The 14,011-nt window shown below is 41.2% G+C and overlaps 1 protein-coding gene across 1 annotated transcript in view; it reads right to left on the bottom strand.

Annotated features, from left to right (window-relative positions):
• Positions 1-14,011, bottom strand: part of FAH (fumarylacetoacetate hydrolase) — a 70,950-nt gene that overhangs the window by 43,829 nt on the left and 13,110 nt on the right. The window contains exons 4-6 of the mRNA XM_075858446.1: positions 13,182-13,231; positions 9,378-9,468; positions 2,180-2,277 (exon numbers count right to left, since the gene is read on the bottom strand). Of these exons, the coding sequence (XP_075714561.1) occupies positions 2,180-2,277; positions 9,378-9,468; positions 13,182-13,231 (239 nt within the window). The remainder of the gene's footprint in view (positions 1-2,179; positions 2,278-9,377; positions 9,469-13,181; positions 13,232-14,011) is intronic.

The following is a 14,011-nucleotide window of genomic DNA, read 5'->3' as shown; positions in this document are numbered from 1 at the left end:
TCCTGACGTCGCGTACCCGAACATTTTTTGCCGGGTTCGGTCAAAACGAGTTCGGCCGAACCCGGTGAAGTTCGGTGCGCTCATCTCTAATTTGACACTCCGTTTGGATGTTTGTAACCAGAAAAGCACGTGGTGCTTTTCTGTTTACATTCAGCCTTTTGACAGCTCTTGCGTGATTTTCGCGCATGCAACGCAGGACCGTCCGTGTGGCATGCGTTGTTTTCACGCACCCATTGAAGTCAATGGGTGCGTGTTGCGTGAAAAACGCAAGATTATAGAACATGTCGTGAGTTTTACGCAACGCACTCACGCAGCGCAAAATTCACGCATCGTCTAAACAGCCCCATAGACTATTATAGGTGCGTACGACACGCGTGAAAAGCACGCGCGTCGCACGCGCGTATAATACGCTCGTGTAAACGAGGCCTTACTCTGTGCACAACAAAAGCTACACTATTGGATTGCAAAAAAGTCACATAATTATGCCCAGTTTACATTACCATAAAATAAAGGATGCCATTTTAGCAGAAGAGAATTGAATAACTGATGCATTTTCTTTATCAATTATATATTCTGCCCTGCAAAAAGTGGTTGTCCCATGAATAAATATTAAATTTCTCTATTAGATCGCGCAAAACATAAAAAAAATTCAATTGCAATCATTGAAAAAAAACGTTCCTGTGTCTAGATTTTGCTTTTACATACTTGTTATGGTGCCCCCTGGTGTTCTTTTGATTTCCGTGTTAGCCGTCCACCTAATTTATTGAGCGCTAGTGAGAAGAAGCCACTTCTAGTGGTCCGATTCATATTGGCTGGCCTTCAAAATAACAGGAATCACCCGTGTACAAGAGGACAGAGCTACTGGGCATATGTGTTCACCAGCACTAGACGCATAGGGTGGACGTTCTGAGAGGTAATACAAAGAACACTAGGGGGCGCAATAACTAGCATGTAACAGTAATTTCTAGACACAATAAAAAAAACTAATAATAATTCTAATATAAAAAAAAAAAATTTTGGAGTGAACTGACAGAGAAATGTAATATTTTTGTAGTGGGAAAACTAAGGTAATAAACCGGAACTGTAACACACAAAAAATGTTTTTATCATTTTATAACTATAACTTAGAAATGTCATCAGTTATAACATTTAATTCTGCTAAAAGGGTGAATGCTATTGACTGGTGCTGTGTGAATAGAGTAGGACAAAAAGTTACTGTTATGTACATTAGATTGTATTTATGGACTCTAAAAAATACTCATAACCTGATTGGTGTGGATTAGGGCCAATATTGTTCTGAACCTGAACAAAACTGATTGATTGTAAAACTAATGACCGTTTGCATAAAAAAAAAAATTCCCAGCCATTGACCACAATGTTAAAAAAAAACACAGTACTGTAAAAAGGCTGATGCCAACTCATGCACTCATCTCATAGAAATGGATAGGATCTGTCATGATTTGTTTTTTTGTAAAGGTCGTGCCTTTTACACCAGTTGTTTTCGCTAGACTTTTTGAATAATTTTTGCTTGCAGGAATGCATCAGCGACGCACCACTATAACTACAGGTGCCTATACACATTAGTTAAAAGTTGTCTGGACCTTTCGATTACAGTGGAACAGGCTGACTATATAATGTATATGAGTGGTCCCTACTCTCCTCTGAAGGCAGATGTCAGGGACAAGATGGCTCAGGCATTTTGGATTTCAACGTACCCAATCCTTTGTTCCCACAGAAAATAAGCCACTCCCAGTGGTTTATTTCCCTATCCCCATTGACATAAACATGCACGCTCATATGAGCCGAGCGTGCACGATAATGGTGCAGTCGGTAGGACAGTTATCTAAAATGTATGGACATCTTTACACTGCCCTGCTCATAACTTGTCTTATACTGAACACTCACAGTGCAATGAATTCTCAGTAAAGAGGGGCATTATAGAAAGCCTATCTACCGTGCTTCCTTTAGTGGGTTACATGACTGGAGGGAATGATCTCACACTTCCCCTTCAATTATATTTAAGCAGAAAGATTCCTTTCTAACAGGCCAGTGAGAAATGGAGAACAAAAAAAAATCACAAAAAGGGGTATCGGAACGCGTGCCCTCCGTCATGGGCTCCATAGCATTAGGATGACCTACCTGGTACAATCGCCACTGTATAAGACCATGAATAACTTACCATCACTTGGCTTTATCTGTCCCTTTGGTCTTTTGATCGTAGTACCAGAAACCACAACAGAAGATGCCCGTCCATGATAACCAACAGGGAGATGTAACCTATGGAAACAGAATTAAGGGTTACTTAGTGATATTGGTAAAAGACTATGTATTTCGATGTGGCAAACCACCAATCTAATAATGAGAACAATGGCCCACATTTATTATTCAGTTTACACCTGATTTTGGTAGAAATTGCACCGGTTAAATAGTTGCATCTGAAATTGTGGCAAAATTGCGCAAACATTTGCAACAAATGTCTCCTCACACCAAAAAAAGAAAAGAGAACCTACAATTAAACCGGGTATGGTCAAGCTGTAAATGTACTATTAGGTAACGTTCGCAAGTAGCAGAATTGATGCAGAAACTCTGTCCAGATTTGAACAAATCTCATCCATGCTGCGAAAACTTTTCATCAACTTCTGCTGCAGAATAGTCACATACTTGTTGAAGATTTTCCCCATTAAGTTCAGTGGGGAAGTCAAAATCTGCAACAAATGCCAAATATTGCACATTTTTACTGCGTATCCACAGCAAAAAAACGCAAGTCAAGCACACTATTTCTACCTTAAATTAAAAAAAAGTCTGTACTAACCCCACCTGGCACTCCCAGGTGACGCTTCCATGTACCCCCGGCTAGTTTCTGTGCAGCCTGTCTGTGATGACGTCACATGTGACTGTTGCAGCCAATCACAGGCTGCATTAGTCTCCTCTGATTAAATATCATTACAGGATGCCGGTTGTAATCTATGCTTGCCGTCATTCAATAATCTTAATTTTTTTTACTCCCAGGGGATAAAAATCTTTCCTGGTCATGTGGTAGAGACCCTGGTGCACGGCTCGTTACAGTTACAGTACAGTTATCAGCTGTAAATAATGAAGGTTTCTATTGAGTTTTTGAAAATGATGACGTGTTGACCCATGTGACATGCAGCGGTTACCTGTCAGCACATCATCACTGGAGGCCGAGTGTAGGGGACCAGGGAAATGTTGCCCGCCAGGGGAGGTGAGTATAGTGTTTTCCTGATTTTAATATTAACCTATTTTAGGCTATCTGGAATTGTGCATTTTGCTGCAGGTCTGCAGGTTTTCCACAATAGGATTTGCTCGCAGATTTCTTCTTCCCTTTTGAATACGCAACTAATCTCTGCACTTTCCGCAGCAAAAGTTGACATGCTGCGTACTTAAAAATCTGTACCGCAGGTAAATTTCTGCGTGCAAAATCTCCACAGAATGTGGATGAGGGTTGTTTAAATCTCATCCAGTTTGCTGCAAATCTGGACAGAAAATCAGAAGCAAATCTGCAACATGTGTACCCGGCCATACTGGTGCTGGCTTGGTTTTACCAGCAAAATGCATAAAATACAGAGAAATGAAATGCATGCGGCTACTTCTACACTCAGATAATGGAATGAGCAGGCACCTACATTGACCTATATGGGAGGGTTGTATCATGTGATTGGCTGTTCAGAATTCATTGGCGGGTTCAAGTTCCACCAAAATTTGCACACACTGACAATCTATTTCCTAACCTCTAGTTGAAACCATGCTTTTTAAATTAAAGGGGTTGTCCCAAGTTGACTCAATTTTTTTTTTTTATACATTCTAAGCAGGAAATGAATTTTAAAACATTTCGTGTTAAAAAAAATTTAAAATTCATTTCCTAAGTGCCTTTTTTTTACACTTGATAACTCAGCAAGTGCTGGTTATCTTTTCTAAAAAGGGGCGTGAGCGGCTCGATGTCAATCAAGCCGCTCCGCTCTGCAGTGTGCGCGCTCCCGATGTTGCTAGATACTGTAGTTCTAGCAACATCGGGAGAATGTTCGTCTCAAGCGGGCATGGTAAGCCTGATTGAGACGAACTTACCGTGAATGTCATCAACCCTACACTACACTACACTACACTACACTACATTCACCCCGTTTCGGCAAGCCACTTTTCCCTCCCCCACCCTGTCACTACATTTTTGTACCCGCCGCATCGGTGCTGCATCAGCACCCGGCGAACAACTAAAAATATATAAAATAAAATAATAATCACCTAAGACGTTCTAACGGCGCTCTGAACGGTCCCGTCACTTGCCATCTTCCTTCTTCTTGGCGCTGCTCGCATTCATAGTAACAATGCGTTGTGGCGCAGATGACGTAATCATATCAGGCCCACGTGATTACTTCATCTGCGCCCACCGATCTGTTATTGTGAATGGGAGAAGAAAAGTGACGGGACCGTTCAGCTTTTTGTGGGAACGTCTTAGGTGAGTTTATTTTTGTATGTATGTTGTTATGTATGTTGGTATGTATTATGTATGTATGTATGTATGTATGTATATGTTTTCTTGTATGTATGTTGTCATGTTTGTATGTGTATATGTGCATGTATGTGTATATGTGCATGTATGTTTGCATGTATGTATGTTTTCATGTATGTATGTTTGCAAGTATGTATGTTTGCATGTATGTATGTTTGCATATATGTATGTTTGCTTGTATGTATGTTTGCTTGTATGTATGTTTGCTTGTATGTATGTTTGCATATTTGTATGTGTATATGTGCATGTATGTGTATATGTGCATGTATTTTTGCTTGTATGTATGTTTGCTTGTATGTATGTATGCTTGCTTGTATGTATGTATGTATGTTTGCATGTATGTATGTTTGCTTGTATGTTTGCTTGTATGTATGTTTGCTTGTATGTATGTTTGCTTGTATGTATGTTTGCTTGTATGTATGTTTGCTTGTAGGTATGTATGTTTGCTTGTATGTATGTATGTATATGTTTTCATGCATGTATGTTTGCATGTATGTATGTTTGCATATATGTATGTTTGCTTGTATGTATGTTTGCTTGTATGTTTGCTTGTATGTATGTTTGCTTGTATGTATGTTTGCATGTATGTATGTTTGCATATACGTATGTTTGCTTGTATGTATGTTTGCTTGTATGTATGTATGTATGTTTGCATGTTTGTATGTGTATATGTGCATGTATGTGTATATGTGCATGTATGTTTGCTTGTATGTATGTATGTATGCTTGCTTGTATGTATGTTTGCATGTATGTATGTTTGCTTGTATGTTTGCTTGTATGTATGTTTGCTTGTATGTATGTTTGCTTGTATGTATGTTTGTTTGCTTGTATGTATGTATGTATGTATGTATGTGCATGTATGTGTATATGTGCATGTATGTTTGCATGTATGTATGTTTGCATGTATGTATGTTTTCATGTATGTATGTTTGCATGTATGTATGTTTGCATGTATGTATGTTTGCATGTATGTATGTTTTCTTGTATGTATGTTTTCTTGTATGTATGTTTTCTTGTATGTATGTTGTCATGTTTGTATGTTTTCATGTATGTGTTTTCATGTATGTATGTTGTCATGTTTGTATGTGTATATGTGCATGTATGTTTGCATGTATGTATGTTTGCATGCATGTATGTAGGTTGTCATGTTTGTATGTGTGTATGTTTTCATGTATGTGTTTTCATGTAGGTATGTTTGCATGTATGTATGTTTGTATGTATGTTTTCATGTATGTATGTTGTCATGTTTGTATGTGTATACGTGCATGTATGTTTGCATGTATGTATGTATGTATGTTTGTTTGTATATATGTCTGTATGGCCATGTATGATACTGTCTGCTGGCGCCCTGTATCTAAGCCAACTTTGCCGCAGGCTTCTATACATGGTATAACAGTCAGTATCACACATGAAAGTGAAAGTAAGCCTACGACATGTTTTATTTCATTTTTTTTTTTATATTTTTGATTTTTTACAGGTTTGGTGTTTGGACTACGTCGGTTTCGAGGACTACTTAGATGACGCTTTTTTTTTCATCAATAAAATGGTTAATGAGGGTTGTGTTGGGGGTGCTTTATTTCAATAAAATATTTTATCTATATCTTTGTCTTTTCTTTTCAAGTTTTATTACTATCACTTTAGTAATGGCCGCTGTCTGAGTGACAACATCCATTACTAAGGGGAGGCTTAGTGTTAGCCGGTGCAGAGGCTAACACTAAACACCATTATTACCCCGGTACCCACCACCACCAGGGGTGCCGGGAAGAGCTGGGTACGATCCAGTCCCCGACCATCTGTTGTGATGGTAGGGCTCTGGGGCGGCCGCAGGCTGGTATTATGAGACTGGGAAGGGCCAAAACCAGTGGACCTTCCCACCCTTGTAATGCTAGGCTGCTGCTGCTGTGTTGTATCTGGCTGGTTATAAAAATGGGGGGGACCCCACGTCATTTTTTTTTATTATTTATTTATTATTTTTATTAAAAAGACATGGGGTTCCACCCAATTTATCATAACCAGCCACAAACAACACAGTGTTATTAGCCTGGGAATGGACAAAACCAGTGGCCCCTCCCACCCGTGTAATGCCAGACTGCTGCGGCCTTGTATATGGCTGGTTATTGTTAAATTTTACAAAAAAACGACGTGGGGGTCCCCCCCATTTTTATAACCAGCCCGATACAACACAGCAGCAGCAGCCTAGCATTACAAGGGTGGGAAGGTCCACTGTTTTTGGCCCTTCCCAGCCTCATAATACCAGCCTACGGCCGCCCCAGTACCCGACCATCACAACAGATGGTCGGGTACTGGATCGTACCAAGCTCTTCCCGGCACCCCTGGTGGTGGTGGGTACCGGGGTAATAATGGGTGGTTAGTGCTAGCCTCTGCTAACACTAAGTACCGCCTTAATAATGGATGCTGTCAATCAGCCAACTGCCATTATCTAGGCACTAATAAAGTTTGAAAAAAAAACACAAAGACAATTTTTTTTTATTGAAATAAGAAATCCCCAACAAAACCCTCGTTAACCATTTTATTAAAATTTTCAAAAAACGTAGATCTACGCAGTAGTCCAACGAATCGAAAGACGTAGTCCAATCGGTACATCAAAATCTGCAACAACATTAAAAAAAAGTTAGCAATGTGAACAATACCGATACTTATACTCACCTACACACATATATACACGCACACACACAAACAACCACACACAAACATATACACAAACACATATAAACACACACCCATATATTACACAAACACACATACACACACACATATACACACACACATATACACACACACATATACACAAACACACCCATATATACACAAACATATACACAAACATATATACACACACACACACACATATATACACAAACACACACACATATACACAAACACACACGTATACAAAAACACACACAAACATATACACACAAACCTATACACATATGCACAAACACACCCATATATACACAAACACACACACACATACACACACACATATGCATACATATACACATATGCACAAACACACCCATATATACACAAACACACACATATACACACACACATATATACATATACAAAAACACACAAACATATACACACAAACATATGCACAAACACACCCACATACACAAACACACACACACATAAACACACAAACACACACACAAACATATACACTAACACACATATATACACAAACATATACACAAACACATGTACACAAACAAACCGACATATACACAAACATATACATATATACACAAACACACCCATATATACACACATATACACAAACACACCCATATATACACAAACACACACACATAAACACACCAAAAAAGCACACACACATATACACACAAACATATACACATATACACACAAACATATGTACACAAACACACCCATATATACACAAACACATACACAAACCCACACATATACAAAAACACACACACACACATATACACAAACACACCCATATATACACACACACAAATATACACAAACACAAAAATATACACAAACATATACACACAAATACACCCATATATACACTCACACATAAACACACACACATATACACAGACACACACACACACACACACACACTTACCTTTAGCGGAGCGCAGACTTCTCGCGACGGGTGCCTTCCACTTCATCTCCTTGCATCTCCTGCGCATGCGCCGAGATGCGCCGAGATGCGCGTTCATGAGTAAATGACATCCTCTGCTCCGGACGCAGAGGATGTCATTACGCATGCGCGGCCACCGCTAAAGGTAAATAGCGGTGGCCGGGAACCTAGGCAACGAGCAGGATACAAAGAGGGACCGACCGCAACTGCAATCAACGATATCAAGAAAACGACATCGCTGGACGACGGACAGGTAATTAGAATTCTTCTTATTTTTACATGGGGGAGCTTTATAGCTCCATTTATCAACTTGGGACAACCCCTTTAAGTCTTTTTAGTATTCTAGTTGCAATATTCCCACTGTTAGGCCGGGTTCACACGTAACGTAAATACTGCAGATTTTTCACAAAGGATTTTGTTGCAGAAAATCAGCAGCTACTACAATAGCAGCAAAGTGGATGAGATTTCAACAAGGGTCATCCACGCTGCGTAAATGATAAGCGGAAAAAAAAACGCTCAAATTTACCTCCTGTGCGGTTTTTAAATCCGCAGCATGTCAATTTTATTTCCACATTGAATTCAATAGGGCGGTTAAACCCGCAACAAGTAGCAGATGTTTTTTTTCGGCGTAAAAGCTGCGATTCTGTGGCAAAAATCGCAACTTAGAAAATAAATAAATCTTAGACTTATCCAGAATTTTGTGCGTCTTCTTCTGGGCCGGCATCCTGGCATGATGCTTCATCCCAGGTGACCGCTGCAGCCTGTGATTGGGATGTCACATGGATGAAACGTCATCTCAGGAGGCTGGACTAAAAGACAGCAGAGGGAAGCGTCGCCATGGCTACGGGTAACTATGAAACGTTTGGTTTTTTTAGGTGCAGTTTTCCGCAGCGGACAGTCCGGACGAAAAACTGCACCACAATTTGGTGCGGTTTTTCAAACTAAATTCCCTGTGGCGACCAGGGAGGATACGCGGTGTGCTTTTACGCAGCGTAGCCGCCCTGCGTGAACATACACTAAAAGCTCACGGACATTTGTTCCTGTAATGAAGCCATTCATGATGTATTGCTTCTGATTCACATATTGTCACTTCCAGCCCAGTATATATCTGTACGTTGCAGGTCAGCATCATTAAAGGTGACTGAACAAAGGTTGGTGTCCAGCAAATAATGAAATGGACACACAGGGTTAACTTTAACTCACCAGTTTGGCATCAGCGCATTCTCCTTCCCTCTAAACATAATCCCCACATTTGTAGCATGATCCCTAGAGGAATAGAAGTCGGTGTAATCCCCTGCAAGGCAAACATCAAATCTGTGTTAACGCTGCACATTTAAATGAAATTGCTTAGGAAATGAGTCGGCCATTTCTGTCTCTTTGAGATAGGGCAGTAAAGAAATAATAACCCACAGACTAAACGTCATCCTGAAAGCTGTTAGGTGATTTATTTAACCAAGCAAATGCTTCCTGATAAACATGGCCATTAGACAACATTTAAAAATGCAGCGGGCAGGACTATTTTCCCATTTTATTTTGCTGATGCTGCTTTGTATCCTGCAAACTAGTGACATTACAAGAGCAAAATGCTGATGAATGATAATGATGATCATAACAATGATGTTGAGCGATCTCACTACACAAATAAATACCATTTATCAGCCGGGTTTATACTAAACCGTTTGTTTTTTGGCAAAACCAACACTAGATGCAGAAAAAAGAAGGCTCTGTTCGCACTTGCAGAATGCAGCACTATTCTTGCCACCAAACATACCGGAGCCCAGACAGAAATCTTCAGTTTCAAAATGAATTCAGCATAAGGCTGGATTCACACGTGCACATTACGTCCGTAAAGGACTGAACGTATTTCGGCCGCAAGTCCCGGACCGAACACACTGCAGGGAGCCGGGCTCCTAGCATCATACTTATGTACGACGCTAGGAGTCCCTGCCTCTCCGTGGAACTACTGTCCCGTACTGAAAACATGATTACAGTACGAGACAGTTGTCCGGCAGCGAGGCAGGGACTCCTAGCATCGTAAATAACTATGATGCTAGGAGCCCGGCCCCCTGCAGTGTGTTCGGTCCGGGACTTGCGGCTGAAATACGTTCCGTCCTTTACGGACTGAACATGCTCGTGTGAATCCAGCCTAACTGTTACGGTGGATTCACAGATAACGTTTTTAGGGCGGATTTATACGTCCGTGCAACCCGCGAGGTTTTCACGCGGGTCGCACGTACTATGCAAGTCTATGGGGCAGTGCAGACTGTCCGTGATTTTTGCGCAGCGTAAAACTCGCGACATGTTCTATATTTCGGCGTTTTTCGCGCATCACACACCCATTGAAGTCAATGGGTGAGTGAAAATCACGTCCACCACACGGAAGCACTTCCGTGGAACGTGTGTTATTCGCGCAACAGCAGTAAAAGAATGAATGTGAACAGAAAAGCACCACGTGCTTTTCTGTTTACAAACATCCAAACGGAGTGTCATAATGATGGCGGCTGCGCGAAAAGCACGCAGCCGCGCATCCATATGAACATGACACACGAAGCTGTCACGCACCTGCCACGCGCGCAAAATGCAGCGTTTTTTGCTCGTGGAAAACTCCAAACGTTCGTGTAAATCCGCCCTTAGGGTATGTGCACACGATAGCAGGCATTTACGTGTGAAAAGACAGACTGTTTTCAAGAGAAAACAGCTGCCTCGTTTCACACGTAAATGCTCCTCCTCGCATTTTGCGAGGCTTCTCTGACAGACGTAAATCTTGAGCTGCTCTTCATTGAGTTCAATGAAGAACGGCTCAAATTACGTCTGAAAGAAGTGTCCTGCACTTCTTTTGACGAGGCTGTATTTTTACGCGTCGTCGTTTGACAGCTGTCAAACAACGACGCGTAAATAACAGGTCGTCTGCACAGTACGTCGGCAAACACATTCAAATGAATGGGCAGATGTTTGCCGACGTATTGTAGCCCTATTTTCAGACGTAAAACGAGGCATAATACGCCTCGTTTACGCCTGAAAATAGGTCGTGTGAACCCAGCCTTAGGGAAAGCGCCACGTTTTTATAGGCAGAAAACACTGCAGCCAGATGCCAGCTTAAAGTCAGTAGGGAAATAGAAAACCTCCTACAAATATTTTTTATTTTTTTTTATTTTACTTTCGCTTTTTGGGTTAGGGCAGATTCAGACGAACGTTGCGTTTTTGCACGCGCAAAAAACGCGGCGTTTTGCGTGCACAAAAACCACTTGACAGCTGCGTGTGTCATCCATGTATGATGCGCGGCTGCGTGATTTTCGCGCAGCCGCCATCATAGAGATGAGTCTAGTCGACGTCAGTCACTGTCCAGGGTGCTGAAAGAGTTAACTGATCGGCGGTTAACTCTTTCAGCACCCTCGACAGTGAATGCCGATCACAATATCGAGAAACCTGTTTAAAAAAAAGAAAAAGTTCGTACTTACCGAGAACTTCCCTCCCGGCTGTTGCCTTGGTGACGCGTCCTTGGTGACGCGCCTCTCTTGACATCTGGCCCCACCTCCCTGGATGACGCCGCAGTCCACGTGACCGCTGCAGCCTGTGCTTGGCCTGTGATTGGCTGGAGCTGTCACTTGGACTGAATTGTCATCCCGGGAGGTCAGACTGGAGGAAGAAGCCGGGAGTTATCGGTAAGTCAGAACTTCTTTTTTTTTTTTTACACGTTCATGTATATTGGGATCGGAAGTCACTGTCCAGGGTGCTGAAACAGTTTAACTCTTTCAGCACCCTGGACAGTGACTATCTCCTGACGTCGCGTACCGGAAATTTTTTTGCCGGGTTCGGCCAAAACGAGTTCGGCCGAACCCGGTGAAGTTCGGTTTGGTTGTCCGGGTTCGCTCATCTCAAAGACACTCCGTTTGGATGTTTGGAAACAGAAAAGCACGTGGTGCTTTTCTGTTTACATTCATCCTTTTGACAGCTGGTGCGCTGTTTCAGTCGGTTCGCACGGAAGTGCTTCCGTGCGACCTGCGTGGTTTTCACGCACCCATTGACTTCAATGGGTGCGTGATGCGCGAAATACGCGGAGATATTGAGCATGTCGCGCTTTTTGCGCAGCTGACAAATTCTTGTATTGGTCTGTGCGTGGCGCGTGAAAACCACGCGGCCCGCACGGACCCAATACACGTTCGTGTGAATCCCCCCTTAGTGGCATTTTAAAAAAAAAAATCACAGCAAGCCTGGTATCTGTGTTTTTTGTATCATTTATTGTTTGTTTTTTTGTCCCATAGACTTCAGTTTTTCTTTATTTTTAAAAAAAAATGCAATTCTCAATGAGTGTTGCGCTTTTATATGATGTTAGTGTGGGTTTAAAAATTATTTTAAAAAAAAAAGTATGTGTTGCATCACATGATCTTTGAATTACCAGACTTGCAATGTGAAAAAAGTCACCTAAAAAAGGCAGGTAGTAAGGCCGGGATCACACACGTAGTTTTGATATAGTTTTTGGTGCCGTTTTTGTTTGTTTTTTTAGCCAAACACAGGAGTGGACACAAAAGAATGGAGATTCATCAGTCTTTTCTTTATGTTCCAACTTTTGTATCCAACTCTGGCCTTGGCTGAAAATCTGATCCAAAAACTGATCCAAAAACTGCATCAAACCAGTGTGTTTTTAGGCCAGGATCACACATACAGTTTTGATACAGTTTTTGGATCAGTTTTTTTGAGCCAAAGCCAGAAGTGGATCCAAAAGGAAGGAAAAGCATAAAGAAAAATGCTGATGCACCTCCTTTTGTTTGTGCCCACTCCTGTGTTTGGCTTAAAATACTAATCCAAAGGGACCTCTGTCCCTACATTGTCAGGATTGACAGAGGCCCTAGAGGTCGGACCCCCACCAGTCAGAATGTTATCGCGTATAGTAGCGATATGCTATATCATGATGTGATCGGAATACCACTTTAGGGAAATATATTTTTTCTAGTACTAATCATGCAATCCTAGGACATACCACAATGATTTCCAATCAGAAGTACATACCGATATTTGCCGGGAGATGAAGCTTCGCCTTTGACTGTGGAACAAATGCTCTAATAAATAAAGTAAATAAATAAAAGTAACTAAATAGTGAAATAAAGTAACCAAAAATTGGTATAATGAATCTTATTAGAAAAATATATACTTGAGTAGAGCAATAAAGTTAGGCTTTGCTCACATCTGCGTTGGGGTCCCGGTCTGACGTTCCATCGGAGCTTCCCGTCAGAACGGGACCCTGAACACACACAAACCGACACAGATGGAAACTAGAGGTTTCCATCACCATTGATTTGAACACACACAACACCGACACATGGAAACAATGGGCACCGGATCCGTCACCATTGAAATCAATGGTGATGGAAACGTGTCTGTTCAGGGTCCCGTTGTGACGGAAAGCTCAGATGGAACGTCAGAACGGGACCCCAACGCAAATGTGAACAAAGCCTAAAATAACATAGTAATTCTACCTTTAACATCATTTTTACGGTTTACAAAATTTTCTTGAAATTTTGTAAGTACTTTCATTTTACTTATTGTTTTAATTTAGTTATTTCTTCTTTTATGAATGAAGCTACTTTCAGAATTTTGCTAGTTATTCTGGGAAGTAACTGTGACTGAGCAGCATGGCCCATCTTCGTAAGGCTATGTTCACACATGTCGTATTTGTTGCGGAATTTCAGTTGAGAACTCTGCACCTAAATTCCGCAATAAAGTACAGTACAATGTTAGTGATTGGGGATTTAACAAACCCCATTCACTCACAGTGTAAAATAATCCCCTGAGGATTGTAGGCCTGCTGCAAATTTTCAAATCTGCAGCATGTCCTATCT

Source organism: Rhinoderma darwinii, chromosome 3, assembly GCF_050947455.1.
Source record: "Rhinoderma darwinii isolate aRhiDar2 chromosome 3, aRhiDar2.hap1, whole genome shotgun sequence".
Classification (NCBI taxonomy): Eukaryota; Metazoa; Chordata; class Amphibia; order Anura; family Rhinodermatidae; genus Rhinoderma; species Rhinoderma darwinii.
This window is presented reverse-complemented; position numbering and strand designations above follow the sequence as displayed.